A 16401-nucleotide genomic window follows, 5' to 3' on the forward strand; every position below is an offset into this window, starting at 1 on the left:
CAAAATCTGTTGGAAACCCTCTGAAGACCTTGAAAAGCTCCCAGTGTCTCCACACTGTAATTAATATCAGCCCAGGAGATCTACAGGGAACGTAAAGCCAAACCGTAGCAGAGTCAGGTTCATACTTGCCTGGTGTCAGTGAATGATGTCAGTTAGCTTTATGAGATCTGATTCCTATGGCATGATTTTCAAAAGATCCTGAGACAGTTACACTGCCATTTCGTACTGCATTTCAAAGGGTTATTGAGCGCATGCACTAGACACTTAATTTCAATAAAACTCTACTGCTAATACATCAAAGGTATTTTATGGGCAAACTGCTTGCTGGCCATTGTTGCTAGTACATATTTTTAGTGGCAATGTTGAAATAACACATTATCAAAAAATAAAGAACAGAATAATCTGTTTCAGATGTTCAACACATCACTAATTGGATTTTGGCTTGGTTGGTTTCATATTTTTTTGGTGTTGCTTTGGAGTTGGGTTTTTTGCTAATAGGTTTTCTGAAATAAACACTAGCATAAAAATTAAAAATTATGAACCAAAACCTGGGATAAATTCACAGTAGCTTCTACTAACACCAAAAATTCAGTAAGCACACTGTTTGATGGATGCTGTTAAAGCAGACTGTGGCAGAAATTTCATCAAGAAATTTTTGAGAAAAAATTAAACCTCTATTTTGCCAGGATAGAAAGATGGATGAAGTGTTTAAATGCCAGGCTGACTGATGCCTTAGCAACTGAAAGTGATGGCCTTCTGTTGGGCTGTTTATGCTGCTCAGGTGGCTTCTGGCAGCTAAGGGGCTGGTGTTAGCATTTAGAAGATGATCATTCAGGACATGCAAGACAATGAAGTTTCACTGGAATAAATTAGAGGTTACTGGGAAGAGAATGAAGTTCTCTGAAACAGAGTTGTCAATTTTTTTCTGTTATTCTGTGCTGATCCTGATCTGGGCTCATCACTCAGTTCTGTGCAATCTGGTTTTTTTCTCTGAACATATGAAAGGCTGAAAAAGAGACGATGCCTTCTCTGATAAGATCTGTAAGCCAAATAAGGTTCTCTGTGTACCTGGAAGGGTGTTCTGGGTTTGTCACATGCAGAAAACTGCAGTCCTCCCCTGCTCCCAACAGTAACTTTTTGCAGGTACATGTCACAGCGGTGCTTGTGTACTGAAGTCTATTGAATAAGATGACTATACAGTTCCTCTCCTCTGCCTTATAGCTACTTAATATGAGCAGTGCTAATGCTAATGAAAGAGAGAAGCCATGGTGCTATGGATTTTAAAAGAAAATGTCAGTATCTTCTTACTTCATGAAAGATAAAACTGTTTTGTAATCATAGATGTTATCACAGCCTTCTAGCTTTCAACTCAATTAAGAAGTTGGAACAGCAAAAAGAATTTGAAGACTGTTTCTCCTCTGGATTATTTCATATAGCCAGAGGGCATAGAAAGAGCCTTTTTCTGCAAAGGAGGCTGCACCTTGTGAAGGAGGTGTGATTGCCTTAAGGAGAGATGATTTGTGTTACATACAGAGCTGTGTTTGCAGCTGAAAACTGGATTTCTCACACTGAAAGATGTTAGGCTAACTGCTTTGCTAAAGCCCATTATGAGAGATCTGGACCTTGAATGCTTGGCAAGTTCTGGGGCTTGATGCTTAACACCATCTATACAGCTGGAGTTGGCATTGCTCCACTGATGTTGGCCTCTTCAGGGGGATGCACTGATTTATACTGGCTATAAAATACCCTCAAAGTACAATTCCTTTAGAATCAGAAAGATACTAACGTATTGTAGTTGCATTTGCCTGAGGTTATTTTCAGAGCAATGAATGCTGCAAAAAGTTTCCAGATTTATTCTATATTTGAACCACCTGAGAGCGATAATCTTCCAAGTTAAATGCATGCCTGGTGTGCAAGCAATGTGAGATGGTGCCAAAGAGACTTGCTTTGCAAGCTGAAGACCATGCATTGTCTGCAGAGTTTTTCTCTATAATCAATGTACTTAATTAATCAGCTGCACACTGAGAAAGTGCAAGGTGGCTGATTGCTTTAATCATTAAGCAGTGGTATTAATTTTCACTTAAGACATCATCTGTGGAAAGTAAATTAAGTTGAAATGAGAAATTCACAGGGGTGGAAGAGAGCAGATAAGGACATTTCTGCATCAGTTCTGGCTGGCACTTTTGAAATTGACTTGTACCTCTCTCCAGGGTTCTCCAAGTAAATTTTTTTGAAATATTTACTTCTTTTATTTGGGCAAGAAAAGTAGAGGAAAGATGTTAGGCCTCACTGTTTGCCATTGAGGGACCTGGTATTGCTTTGTTGTTTTTTTTTTTTTTATTACCTCCCTTTCTGTAGACCAATTAGCTTTTGGAACTGGCCCGAAATCTTCTACTAGAGCAATATTTTTGCTAGTAAAGATGAGTGTTTTATAAAATCAAAGTGTCCATGGGAAAATAAAAGTGAAATATTTTTATTTTGGATCAGTTCAACCTCGTTTAAATATTTGACTTCTAGAACACGCTGAATTAAAACAGCAGCAACAAACTTCCACTCTGGTGCATAGTCCACTTGGGCCAACAGGGTCAGATACACAGTCCCCTGGAGGCAGCGCATGCCATGTAATTTTAAAACCAAGTTCAATAAAATGAAATAAAGAGCTGCTGTTTCCTCAAAGTGGAAATACCACATTGCGGGTCAAAAAAGGCAAAAACATTTTTGAAGATTTTTCCATTTGGAAGCTGTGTTTAATTTTCTGTTTTTCAAAGAATAGTTATTTTAACTGCTCATACTGTTTAAGACACTAACCAGTGTTGAAATCCTTCAACGGCAGTCAGCACTGAAATGGAACTTAATTAAAATTCATGCAATAGTTACATTTTGGCTACCAAGGTATCACCAGGGAACTCTGAATTACATGTTGCATGTGGGGAACGCTAGTCCCTCACAAACCTTCATCAAAATTTGACAAGTGTTAGGGAGAGACTTTCAGGCCCAGTAATGATTTTGGCAAGGAAAGTCTCAAACCCACTATTAGCTAGTGGGCATGCAACTGGTTTCAAAAGGAGAGTTTTGGCCAAGCCCTTTGGATAAGCCAAGCTTGCAAAAGAGGAGAGCAGTGAGACACGAGGAGTCCACTTTCTTCTGCAAAACCATAATAGACTAAATAGAGTAGATAAAGATGTAGATGATCTCCATACTTTAAACACCTCTTCTTCACTGTGCCTGTAAAATAACTTGGTTCATTTGAAATTAATTAATTTTTTTTCTGTCCTGGCACTTCATCTTGACATGGTTGGTTGCTTTGCATTGTTTGATTTTAGTTGTATGCATTTATGTTCTCCATATTAATATTTTTCCTCTCAGTAGCTATGTAGGTGATTAAGATATTTTTAAACACCTGCCCTATTTCAGACTGCTTTGATTTAAATATAATGTTCTTCACTTCTGTTGCATTCCCAACAGAAGCAATAAGCATAATGAACATCTCTTGCAGGGGAACAGAATAGCAGTGCACAATGTCTAATAAAATGTTGGCCTCACTGAAGTCACTGGTAGTTTTTCCATTAAGTTCACAGCAATCAGAAATTTGGCAGATCATATAAATATCAGGTTGGTAATGTTTTTTCTACTGTGTATTTCATTTTTTTAAATCATCACAGTAAGAGACATAGGCTTCCTAGCTTCAACTGGTCAAGTAATGATACCAAGAGCTGTGGAAACATGACTGCCCGGGATGAGATGTTTTACTGTAGAACAGGAGCTTGTATTTGATGAAACTTCAGCCACTTCCAGTGCTGTGTAAGTGAAAGTGAAAGTTAAATGGATATGGTAGTGCATCTCCCAGTTACACGTTCTCTGTGCTGTCCTTAACTCATAAGATTTGATGTAGATTGGGGATCGCTGGAAATGTTCTGCAGACAGGTTGTGGTCAGGATTTTATTGAAGGAGGTGAATCTCTCTTTGAATATGTACAAAGGAGAGCACAAAGGCTCTGCTGTGTTCAAGGACTTCATAATTTCAATGCTAGCACATGCTTTTTTGTATTACTTCTTGTGAGAAACTAAATCACTTTAATTCAGTGGCACTTAACTCAGTTGCAGAGTTAGTCAACAGTGATACCATGTCTGGCTAATGTAATTGTGAATCTTTCTTTCAGTCAGCTAGTGATGTCTAAGGCATTTCTTAAATTTATGCATCCGGTAAATTAATGTGAAAATATTAGCTGTGATCAAATATACTAATCTTTAAGAGAAGAACCTGGAATGATCATGTACTATTTAAAAGCATAAACACTTGCAAAATGTAGTGTGTGGATGAGAATGTCTGCTCTGAAGATTGTACTTTCTCTCCCTGAAATTTTGGATTTAGCTGTCCATTGGTTTTGCTGATTCCACGCAGAATACACAATGAATTTTTTTAATTAATGCAAAAGTTTATAAATTGGTCCATTAAAATCTCTGAGAACCCAGCATGTCTTGACAGATTAATCATTAATACTGCCCTGGGATGCTCTCAAACTATGCTAATGAGGTCAGCATGCAACTGGAATAAAACAGAATAGATCTTTGCGACCTTTTAACTCTAAGGCATGTAAATCAACCTGTGTTTGCTTTTTGTGACACAAGAAATGTAGATAATAGTTTGCATTGTGTATTTTCAGTCTCTGCTCTGAAATATTCACCTCCTTTTGATTCACCTACAGTGTCACTTTTATGTGTCCATTCATCATCTTCCACATCCATGCAATTTAGGTGAAACACCAGTTGAGCAGTTGTTAACGGTTTCTTCTCTTGTCTGCTGAGAAATCTTTCAGAAGAAGGCAAATACCCAACCACTCTCCTGTCTCATCTGTTCTTACTTTCAGTTCCTCTGTATCACCAGAATAGCTCTCCCTGTCTTCCCCTCTCCGTAACCAACATGGACCAGGCTGGTCTGTTGTAGCTAGCTCCCCAAACCATCTAAGCCACTTTGATGTCCCTCTTTGCAAAGCTGCAGTTTGCCAGTTTGGTAACAGTAGATTGGTGTAACCTGTTAAAGTGGTCATCCTTAATATCCCGCAAGTTTCTTTTAGAAGTGCCATTATAACTACATGTCCAGCATTCCTGCACTTTGCTGTGAGCATTGCTGATAATTGATCAGTTCTTAACAACTCTGACTGCGATGCCTTTGTAGTCACAGAGAGCAATGTGGGTGCCAACATCTGCTAGCCATGCACAGCAGCAGGGAAGTGGCTGCTCTTTGCCCAGACCATGTCATGCAAAATGACTGGATTCAAATGACTGCTGAGTTTGTACTGCAAACTATGAGCTATAGATTTTCTTAGACTGATGGAAAAAATTGTCCCTTATCCACCACATGCCTCTTGAGACCTTTATGCTGGGTGTGATCTGAATCCTGCCTGCTGTGTTTGGTGGGAGAGCCCGTAGCAGATTTTGGTAGACTTTGGATCAGGCTTATTGAGGGGAGCAAGAGGGCTTAGCTCCCCTTCTCTTCCAGCTCATCCATCCAAGAGGCTGTAAGCACTGGCTGCCATCAAAATGCTGCAAACAGAACCTCTACTGCAGCTCAGCACCCAACACGTATTTGATGTACTGACAAAGTTGTCAGTTATTTCTTACAGGAATATAACTAAGAATAATGGACCTGAACCTCATTTCTCTGCTGCCAGCTTTATACCTCTATTACTTTCTCAAATTCAGTAGGTCACACTAATACATAATCAAAGTATCTGAAGTGGGAAAAAATCCATGTATTGGAAAGGGAATGTGGGCCAGGTTTTTAATAAAATGGAACACTAAAACTAGATGAAATGTGTGTTCATAGTGTTTTTCAGTAAAAGTCATTGCACAATTTGTATTTGCTGTTATGATAAAATAATCCAATGGCTCATATATCTCTAGCCACTCAGATGCCAGTTTTTTCTCCCCTCCTGCCTCACCCTCCCTGCCCCGAATTAAAGAAATGAAGGAGTTCATTCCATAGTCTGAAGCTTTAAAGCTTTAAATTTCCTACTTGCCCTGAAAATCTTTAACAGTAACTAGTTGCTTAATTTATTTTTATTTTACTAATATAATTGTCTTAGCAATATGCCTCCCTGTGAACATTCAGTACCCCCTCAGTATGTTGTAGGCATAGCTTAAAGATTCTTGTGCACCCCCTCTGAAAATTAACGAATATTTGGCCGAGCAGAAATAGGTTTCTTTTTTTTTTTGTAGGTTAACTGCTTTTGCCTTCAGAGCTCTGGTTCTAAGTAATTAACAACTGGTGATGTACTTATGTTTTCTCCACATCAACCTGAAAATTGTGGAGCAGGCTAAGAATGCCAAGAGGTGAACTGTGAAGCAGCCTCTTTATTATAAGAACAAGTTCATTTGGTTGCTTGCTTTTTCACAGAGTCTCATGCCTGCCTCAATTTCTTACGCTTTTTCCTATGTCAGGTGAAGATGCAGGGGAGAGGAAATGGCAGATATTTCAATAAGCTAGTTTTATTTATAAAACTTTGTTAGGGGAAAAAAAAATAATTCTCCACTTCTTAAAAATTCTGCCCAGCCTAAATTTTTTCTGAGCCAAGCATTAGCAGACAGCTGCAGAGAGTTAGATGGCATTTAGCTGGATGCATTTGGACTTTCATTTTGTTTCCTGGGAAAACATTCAACAGTCTTGGTACCTAAGAATGGAATTGATAGTTTTTTCTGTTCTTTGAAGCTTGAAAAAGTTTGTGCCTTTTTTTTTTTTTTTTTTTTTTTTGGATGTATACCTGTGTGGTATACATCGCTGCTGTACTGCCCAGGTGCTTTATCCCCATGTGAAATAGAAGAGATTGTTTAGCCACAGCCTTTCTTTTTGAAGATGCTTACATGCTGAAGAGCACCAGTCAGCAATGTAACTCATGGTGGTTTTCTGATTTTGTCTTCAGGGGAAGTAGGAAGGAAATTGGTGGGGAAAAAAGTAAAATAAGAGGTTGTGTGACATTGTAGTGCCAAGTGGTATGTAGAGAGAATCATCAGTTACTTGACAAAGGAAATCTGTTTAACGTAGAAAAACACAATGTAAGATGATCTTAGTGAGGCTATTTTTCTTCATAAATGTAACTTTAAAAATAATGCTACCTTAATGAAGATAAATAGTTAACATGAGACTCCATGTTTTTTTCGGCTGCATTTTTTTTGTTTGCTTTTAAACCTAAAACTAGTTTTTCTTGATGCTTGATGAGTGTTGAGGAAATGAAGTAAGATCTTTTTCAGTAATAACTACAAAATGAAATCACTGTTGCAGTGTGCTCTATGCTTGCTTATTCTGTAGCCAAGCAGGTCCTCTAGCGAATACCTGAAACTGGAATACCAGGAGGACTTATGGGCACCTCAGGTATTATTCAGGACCCAGCACACTTCTCTGCACCATCCATTTCAAATGATGCTCTGATGTATTATTTGGTGAGTGTTTTGAAGAGGAGGATGGCAGAAAAGTGTGCTGCTGTCTTATTCATTATTCAAGATCTGGCTGGTGTTGTCTGGCTGAGTATTTTTACTTTTATGATGTACCTGTAAGAACTGGGTAAAAGGCTTACGTTTCTGGAGGGAGATGACAGTATTCACCGGCAGTGAATTTGCTCTTTAAAGTTAATATTTTTGAACACAGCCCATTACTTTGTGGATATATTCTTGGTATTGACAAGGTCTTGAACGCAGCTCTGAATTTGCTGAATAGTAGTATAGGGCATGTAAATTAGTTCACGTTAGAGGCAGAGCTATTTAAGAAGTTGCAGGGTTTTTTTCATTTCCATTTAAAAAAAAAACAACACACAAACCAGAACAAAATACAACAGTGTTCTTCCCATGGCAGAGGGGAGAAGCCTTACTGTGTGACTACTGACTTAGCAACAGTGCCTCTTTTTCATTAATGACCTTTAAGCCTTATGGCACCTCTCCCAGGCAAAATGTCATGTTGCCTCCTTTTTTGGCTCCTGGTGAGCATATTCCATTTTCTTAAGCTTGTGTGTACAAAACTGAATTTCATTTTTCCACCACATGACATTCGGTGTTATTTTAGTACAGTTTCTGCAAGATGTTTTATGTTGTAATTTGAGCTCAGGGGTTTGCTCGCTCTTTGGATCAGTAAAGAAATCAAACAAGCAAAATCAAAAAAGATATCTTTCTGCTGCAGATCTCTCAGGATTTGCAGTTGCTTGAAGGTAGTAAGACCAGATGCTATCTGTGTTAAAAATGTTTCTCTTCTTTTAAAAGATAACAAATCTCTGGGCTAGGTTCACCAGTGCTTTAACGTCACAAATAGAATCAGGCTGTGACCAGTGGAACATATGTCTTTAATTGTTTGTCTTCTGGACTAGCATGTGAGCATAGGCACATTTCTTGAGTTACGGAGAAAAAGAAGTATATGTGAATTGGACTTCAGAGGCTTGCTGCATTATTCAAGGTACATAATTTTATTACAGATCTGAGCAACACATGGGACAAGTGATTTATTGTTATTGTCATATTTTACATAATGAATGTTTTACACAGAAGATTTTACTGCATGTATTTTAAAAAGTACAGGGCAATTCTTTGGAAAATGCCAGTCTAAGCTTATTTTTAAGGAAAGCAGATTTTTATACACAGGCAAAAGTAATCTGTGTCATGGCATGCAAGCCATTACTTAATAAATGATTGAAAGAATCTCATCATCTGATCCAGTACTCTTCTGTTAGCATCTTATTTGGGGTAGAGGCTAGAAGGCAAAAATAGAGATATGCCTTAAAATAAAATACCATTCCTCTCTGTAATAGCATTTTTATTATATAATAGATATTATCTATAAGTAATTGTGTATAAATGGTGACTGATAAACATCAGGTGCAAATCGCTTTGCAACAATGAACTGGTTTTGATTGAACACGAGGAGTAGAATTAATCTCATTCTAACACTGTATGCCTAATGACTAGTCTAAGGCTAGACTGCAATCTGTGATCAGTGCCGAAGATTGGTGGCTTGAGTTGCTCCCTGGACAAAAGACCAGGAAACTACCTTAGATATTGAAACGCAAATATTAGATACTTCAGGTCCAAAAAAAGTAACTACCAGTAGACTAGTTTGGATTAAAACTGGAAACTGAATCACCTGAATTGAAAAGCAAAATGTTTTCATTTCAGTGTGCTGTTGCGAGTCCTCATCTGCACTGGTTTTGGTTGCCACTTCCCAGGTTCCTACCCTGATTCAATCTCCATGTTAGCAATAAATTCCCTCTTGGTGCCTGCTGGGGAGTCCAGCCTGTGGAGGAGGACGGCAGACCACAAATTATAATATTCACTTCCCAAAACACAAGATTAAATATTTTAGCTATCTACCAAAGCAGTTCCCTTTTTGGTCCAGTGTTGAAACAGATTTAATTTGTCGCTGGTTTATGCTTTAAAAAAAACTACCAAAAACTCAGAAAAGTTGAGGCTTAGGTATTTGGGGATTTGATCTTTAAATTAGGAACTTGAAGCAGTCAATTGGTACTTATCACTGCTGTTGCGTTACCCATTTCACTGCTTCCATAGCGTGGGCAGAGTATTCCTGCATGAAGCTGAAACTCGCTGTCTTTTCTCAAAGACCCTAATGAAGATAAATTGTGCAGTCAGCAGTTGGTTTTTTTCCAAGAATTCTTCTTAATTTTGCACTTTGTGGATGGTTCCTGCTACATTAGATGTCTTTTTCCTTTGGGTGCAGTGATCCAAAATCAACAGAATAAGAGCTACAGGATGTGGAAGAGTGCTGCACAACTTTGTCTATAGCCTGCCTAAAGCAACCTTTCAATAAGCAGGCATTCAGTTACATGGGACATACAGCAGAGTTGCGGTCTGCTCTAGGGTGGCTGAATCATTCAAGCTGGAATCCCTTTGCCTATTACTACTCTGGACAAGAGTGGTACATCTGCACAGCTAGAAGGGCTTTTCCATCCATAATTCTTTGCACAAGGGAATTCTAGAGTCAAGAGCAGTTGATACCTTCCATGAGGTGCTTGCATGTCTGATGATGTCCTGAAAAATCAGCCTCACCAGACCCCCTTTGAGCTTAGGGTCTATGTAAGTAGGATTGCATTTCTTCCAGATAGGGAAAAAAAACACAGCTAACCCATGACTGAGTTTAAATTCTCATCTGTACAGTATTTTTAGAGTGAAAACAGAAGTTCTGACTGAATTAGAAGTTGGCAATATATTGAACTAATTACATTTAGTACTGAGTTAGACCACACTGTGGCAGTACACTCCCCCCCCCCCCCCATCCCGCCAGCAGGAAACGAAACTTCTCCAGGCAGGGAGAAGAGGAAAAAAATCCTAAACCCTGGAGGCCGCAGGTTGAAATTTGAACTGGCCCATCAAGACGCACCAGGTACACTGAGGTGACCCTCCTGACCAATAGGGATTAAATGACCACCGGTCAGATTCGACAGGGGTATAAACGGGGTCCCGCCAGAGGACACGTTGGAATCAGTCCTCCTCGGAGCAGTGGGTCTGCTGCCGTCGGGGACTCCCCGTTGGGTCGGGGCACCGCCCGAGGTAACTCCTCAAGAGAGGGAGCCCTCAGCTTTTAGGTGAGCGATACACGTGTTTTGGAGCCATCCGTTTAAATCTTGAGGATTCTTAAGTCGGCCATGTAGTATTAATTCCCTTTACATCATTGAGCCTGTGGTTTTATAAAATGTTACCGGACTTCTAGCTAACTTTTACTGAAGAATAAATCTGAGTTTTAACACCTATTGGATTTGGTTAGTTGTGCATCCGTAACACATGCCTACCTGAAAGAAACGATCTGAAATCACTGGAACTAAGCTTAGTTATTTGCAGTCTGCATAGTTTCCAGGCCACGTCTAGTCCAAGGCAGTAGTGTAAGAAAGTTTCTTTAATTTGTGATTGCAATGCATTTCTCTCCAAAGCTTGCCAAGCTAGAGTCTGTGACGGAGTAGGGTTTAACTGCTAATTAAATTACTCGGAGTGAGTGTTCATTTCTGTTTTGACTTTACCATAGGATGTGGTTCTCCAGCTTGTCCTGCTAGGACTAGATACTGCACTCATTAATGAAGAACAGGACTGGATCTTCTGTTCACGAGCTAATTTCTTTTTACTGCCATGTATCGGATGAAACCTGGCCCCTTGCACAAATCCTTGTCACAGCTCCCTTGGACGCTGCAGAATCCAAACTTCCTCTGTTACATTAAGATGGGATGTCTGGGCCACATGGCTTTAGCCAGGCACACTGGGTGAGGCCCAGAGTCTTCTAGCTCAGGATCCTGCCCCCAACAGCAGCCAGTAGTGGATGCTTGGGGAGCGGTATGGTCACTAAGTCAGAGACTGTGTGATATCTACCTCATTATGGCCGCCCAACTTCTAGCATTCACTGTTTTATGGACTGTTGGAGAAGGAGGAAGCATAGTGTCTAATACCTCTTCCAGATTTATCCTCCGTTAATTTGTCTAACCACTTTTTGATTTCATTCAGGCTTTTAACCTCTGTATTGCTGGGGGGCAATAAATTTTGTAACTCATTACATGTTTTGTGGATAAGTACTTCTTGTTTTCTACTGCTTCTAAATCTCCCCTCCGGTAATTTCTATGGATTCCCACTAGTTCTTGTTATTATGAGCAGTAGTAAATAATAACTCCTTGTCCACCTTCTCTATGCTCTTCATGATTTGTAGACCACTGTCAAATTCCCCCTCTTCTCCTGGCTGAAAAGTCATGTTCTACTTACTCTTAGCTCATACAAATCTATGCCATTCAAAGTGCTATGTAAGCAGTTGTGGTAATTAAAAGAGGTAAATTAAGCATACATCTGGGCACAGAGACTTAGAGGCACTGTAAAGTTGTGGCTATAGCTGACTTTATTGGAAGGCATCTTCAGACTGAAAATCAGGGCCTTAGTGGAGGCCCTGATTGATATGGAGATCAGTAAGGATGCTCACAAAGGGATTCAGCTATGTCTTAGCTGGAGAACAGCATCAAGCTGCGTGATAGGCATTCTGCAAATCTCTGCTCCATTCAAATGCTGCAAAATATTTATCGTCCATGCTGAATATAAGCAACCAGGCTTTCTGAAATGATCACTCAAAAAAGTCACTGTACAGTAACTTCAAAGATACTTAGTTTTACCCTCCAAGGATCAAGGACAGTGTTGTCCCTGTTTTATTCTGGCACAATTTTGGGGGAGTTAGGGGTTTTGAATCCAAAACCCAAAGACTTTGGTGCTACCAATGGACTGTCTATTCCTGTACCCCAGGAACTGAGAGTCTGCTGAAGGGAAATGTTTTTAGGAGCAAAGCTATTCATACACGAGTCTCAAATTATCTTCAATAGCATGCTCAGCCAAATCTTAAAAAGAATGCAAGTACACATTAATTAAGAATTAACATAATTCTGTTCCTTGAGCATGGTGTTTATTAAAATATAAACTGTGAATATACACTTGAGAGGAAGCTTCTAAATATTTTTAAAAGCTTAATTTTCAGTCACCCTTTATTTTTTCATTAAGAGAGAAGAAAGAAGACGGCACTTGACTTTCTAAAACTTTCCATTTGCTTCTCAGATACAGCATCAAAAAGTTGGTGAGTGCCCTTAACTCTGCTGATAGGGCAAAATCAGGAATGATTTAGATTTATATGAAAAGCAGAGACATGGGATGACACTTACAAAAGCACCTGAAAGCCACAGTTGTGAAGCTGTTCAGACATCTAAAGGACCAAGAAAATATGCAAAGGGATTTTCAGGCATATGTGCTGACCATTAACGTTTTCACATTTGAATTTTGAGAAATTTACATTCTTAGGCATTGAAATGCTTTTAGAAATCTGTCTGTTGTAGTACCACAAATGAGTTTTTAAAAAATAATTCGATGATGGAAGACCCAAGTGTCTGGTCACTTCCACCAGTTTGGAAAATTGGATTTAACCTTTGTCCTGCCACACCAAGTAGTGTAACACCTAAATACTCTTGTAAGTGTTGATGAACAGTCCCGCAGTAATAACCTGAGCTGTTGCAAAATTCCATGTGGGGACAGACGACAGGACACCAATATGATGATCAAAGTCGCCAGTTTATTGAGCCTAGCTGATCATTCTTATACAATTCTCTAAGTTCCTAAGAAGCTTTGATTGGCTGCTACTTGCAAGCATTTAGTGTCCACACGTACAAGCATAAAATGTGATTGGTTGTATCAACACTGTACACGCGTATAAACATAAGCTATAGTTGGTTATGCTAACTCTGTACTCACGCATAAACATAGGCCATAACTGGCTATATTAACTAAAACATGTGAAACTTGTCTCAGTCTAATTGGTCAAGATAAACTGCCGAATTGAGGTTGTTTGTGCCAAGTTCCCTTTATCGTGGAATGCGCACCTGTGTTTTTCTAATTGGGATCTTTCTTTTTCTGTCTTCTTGTTTATTCTGTTCAAGGCCTTCTAAAGGCGTCTGGAATACTCTTGTGACCATGAGCTACTTTCAGGCCCAGTCACTAAGTTCCATGTAATTGACTCTTACACTGAGCTCTCACACCACCTCACAACTAGCCACACTGTTTGGAAATACTAATGGTTCACAGGAGGCTTTGCACTCCAGAAAGCATGTTTCCCCAGGCTTGCTGGTGTGGGAAATGGCACAGCACAACAGGGACCAGTTTGCATCCAGATGCATCTCGCAGAATGAAGAGGACAAAGTTTGCTAATTATTCTTGGCTCCCCCTTCAATTTGTGTTCCACTCTACCCTGCATATCTGTTTTTCTGCTGGCTTACTGAACTTCTTGTGTTTTGCAGAATGCCAAAGCCAGCTACGACTTCAGCAGTAATGATCCCTACCCCTACCCCCGCTATACAGATGACTGGTTTAACAGGTAAATGGATTTTGATCAACCTGCTCTTCATTTTGTTTTGCTTAAGAAATTATAAGCATTTGCTGGTATTTGTGGAGTGCCTGTTTTCTGCTAAATTCAATGGTTGCCAAAACAGAAGCTGCAGTCTTACTACTGTTTGAAAATTAGAGGTTACTTGTAGTGTTCGCTACATATCAAGGTGCCACGCTTAGATCACTGGTCGGCCCGGACCAGGGAAAGAGACAGATAACACACACAGTGTGAGCGCCAACTTCCACCTTTTATTGCACAGTTAATTCCTTTTATACTAACAAGGGGAGGCGGGATTACAGGTACATCACAAGGCTGCGACTAACCCTCTAACTTTCCGTGACATCGCGAGATCTTCTGAACGCCAAACCCTACAGTTACTTATGACTTCATTTTTTTATGTAACCTCTAAATAGCACTGAACAACTATTTTGTAGTTTATGAATGAACTTGCTGCTTCAGAAATGTATATATATTTAGATTGTTTGAATGGGTGATAGCCACATACCTTTTTCTGTCAGCTATCCTAGGACATTACAGTAACCCAAATCTGTATAGGCTGGTTTCCCATCTACTGTGTCTGAGGCAGTATCACTGCTAGCTAGTTTTAAAGGGAGTAAGCTGGAGACAGAAAAAGGCTTTGCAGGGGAAAAGTCTTTTCAGCTGGTTGTAAACGAAGAAGGCAGAAAAGCAGCAAGGTGTAGAATGACCAGTTTAAAAAATTAAATCTTACATTAGGTTCTGAATCATTTGTCTTTTCACCTTGATTTAAGGACAGTGTACATGAGTAGCATTTCAGGGCTGATTCTGGGATATTTCTAGCTGCTGGAGGAATTAAAGTCCACATACACCAACCAGGAACCTGTTCTATTGTGTTTATAAACCTGGAATCAACAGTGCAGCTGTGCTTGTTGCGTTATTTCTTCTGAACACGTCATGATTGCCCAAGACCCACTCCTCCTTCAGTATGTTCTGAACTTAGCCGGTTTACAGCACGAGAAGGTTTGGTCCTCAAGGTATGGTATAAATAAGAATGGCCCCAAAGAAAAGGCTTCATATTTTAGAAAGTGTGACCTTTTTTGTTTCCCTAAACTAATTTTTTCTTAAAATGGAACAGAAACACATTTTGACAGTTTTTTAAAAAACATGTGTGCCCTGAGTTCTGCATCTGTCCCATGAAAAAGCCCTGTCTGTCAGGTTCCTAGCAAGATATTAATGTAGTCAAGGGTGCAGGGTCCAAGGCACATCTATAAGGTGTGTTTATTACCTGGTGATCTCAGCATCCAGAATCTCTGGCTCTGCAGCATACTCCCCAGGGTCTCAGGCAGGTTCTGGCTTGGATTTGCAAAAATTGTTTCAGGTTATTTTCAAGGAAATTTCCAAATGTCTTCTAGATGTAAATGTAATTGGCATTGCCAGCATTTACATAGCAGCACCACTGAGGATCTGAAAACTCTTAAAGGTTTCAGGGCTCAATCTCAGTGCTTGCTTATCAAAAAATATTTCAGGCCTATTTGATGTGGTTTTCATCTCCAAGTCAGTATGGCTGTATTGATGGCCTCTGAGTTTTGTATGGGGTATTTTTGTTTTTGTTTCTAAAGAAATCAAGTTTAGTTCTGTCAAGAGTGACACAACAAAGAAGTGGAGCAGCTGTGCTTCCACCTCAGGCACAGGCTTCCTGGAATGGATCAAACAGATTTAGGAGCTGTGATGTCCTCCTTTGTAGTACTGCCATTTTTCAGCCAAAGCAAGATGCCAGTGAGATTTCTCCTTCATTTCAGGAAAGGACATCTGATACTTTTAAACTAGTATGAATCCAATTACTGAATGGAAAATTGGAGAAAGACTAGGGCTCTAATTTGTGAATCATAAATCAGAATGGTTTGGGTTGAAAGGGACCTTAAAGATCATCTAGTTCCAACCCCACTGCCATGGGCAAGGACATCTTTCACTAGATTGGGTTGCTCAAAGCCCCATACAGCATTGAATGCTTCCAGGGATGGGGCATCCACAACCCCTGTGGGCAAGGTGTTCCAGCCTGACAGTAAAGAATGTTTTTCCTTACAGCTAATCTAAATCTCTAGCAGTTTAAAACAATTACCCCTCATCCTGTCATTACACTCCTTGTTAAAGAGTCCCTCTCCATCTTTCCTGTAGGCCCCCTTTAAGTACTGGGAGGCTGCTATAAGGTCTCCCTGGAGCCTTCTCTTTTCCAGGCTAAACAACCTCAACTCTCTCAGCCTGTGTTCATAGGGGAGGTGCTCCAGCCCTCTGATCACCTTTATGGCCCTCCTCTGGACTTGCTCGAGCAGGTCCATGTCCTCCTTATGTTGGGGCCCCAGAGCTGAAAACAGTACTCCAGGTGGGGTCTCGCGAGAGCAGAGGGGCAGAATCACCTCCCTCGAACTGCTGGTCACGCTTCTTTTGATGCAGCCCAGGATACGGTTGGCTTTCTGGGTTGCAAGTGCACATTGCTGGGTCATGTTGAGCTTCTCGTCAACCAACACCTCCAAGTCCTTCTCA

The 16401-nt window shown here is 40.0% G+C and overlaps 1 protein-coding gene across 1 annotated transcript in view; it reads left to right on the forward strand.

Moving 5' to 3' along the window:
- PCSK2 (proprotein convertase subtilisin/kexin type 2) overlaps positions 1–16401 on the forward strand; it is a 111534-nt gene that overhangs the window by 61599 nt on the left and 33534 nt on the right. Inside the window, exon 6 of the mRNA XM_075035507.1 lies at positions 13793–13869. Within this exon, the coding sequence (XP_074891608.1) occupies positions 13793–13869 (77 nt within the window). The remainder of the gene's footprint in view (positions 1–13792; positions 13870–16401) is intronic.

This window comes from Buteo buteo, chromosome 9 (genome assembly GCF_964188355.1).
Source record: "Buteo buteo chromosome 9, bButBut1.hap1.1, whole genome shotgun sequence".
Lineage (NCBI taxonomy): Eukaryota > Metazoa > Chordata > Aves > Accipitriformes > Accipitridae > Buteo > Buteo buteo.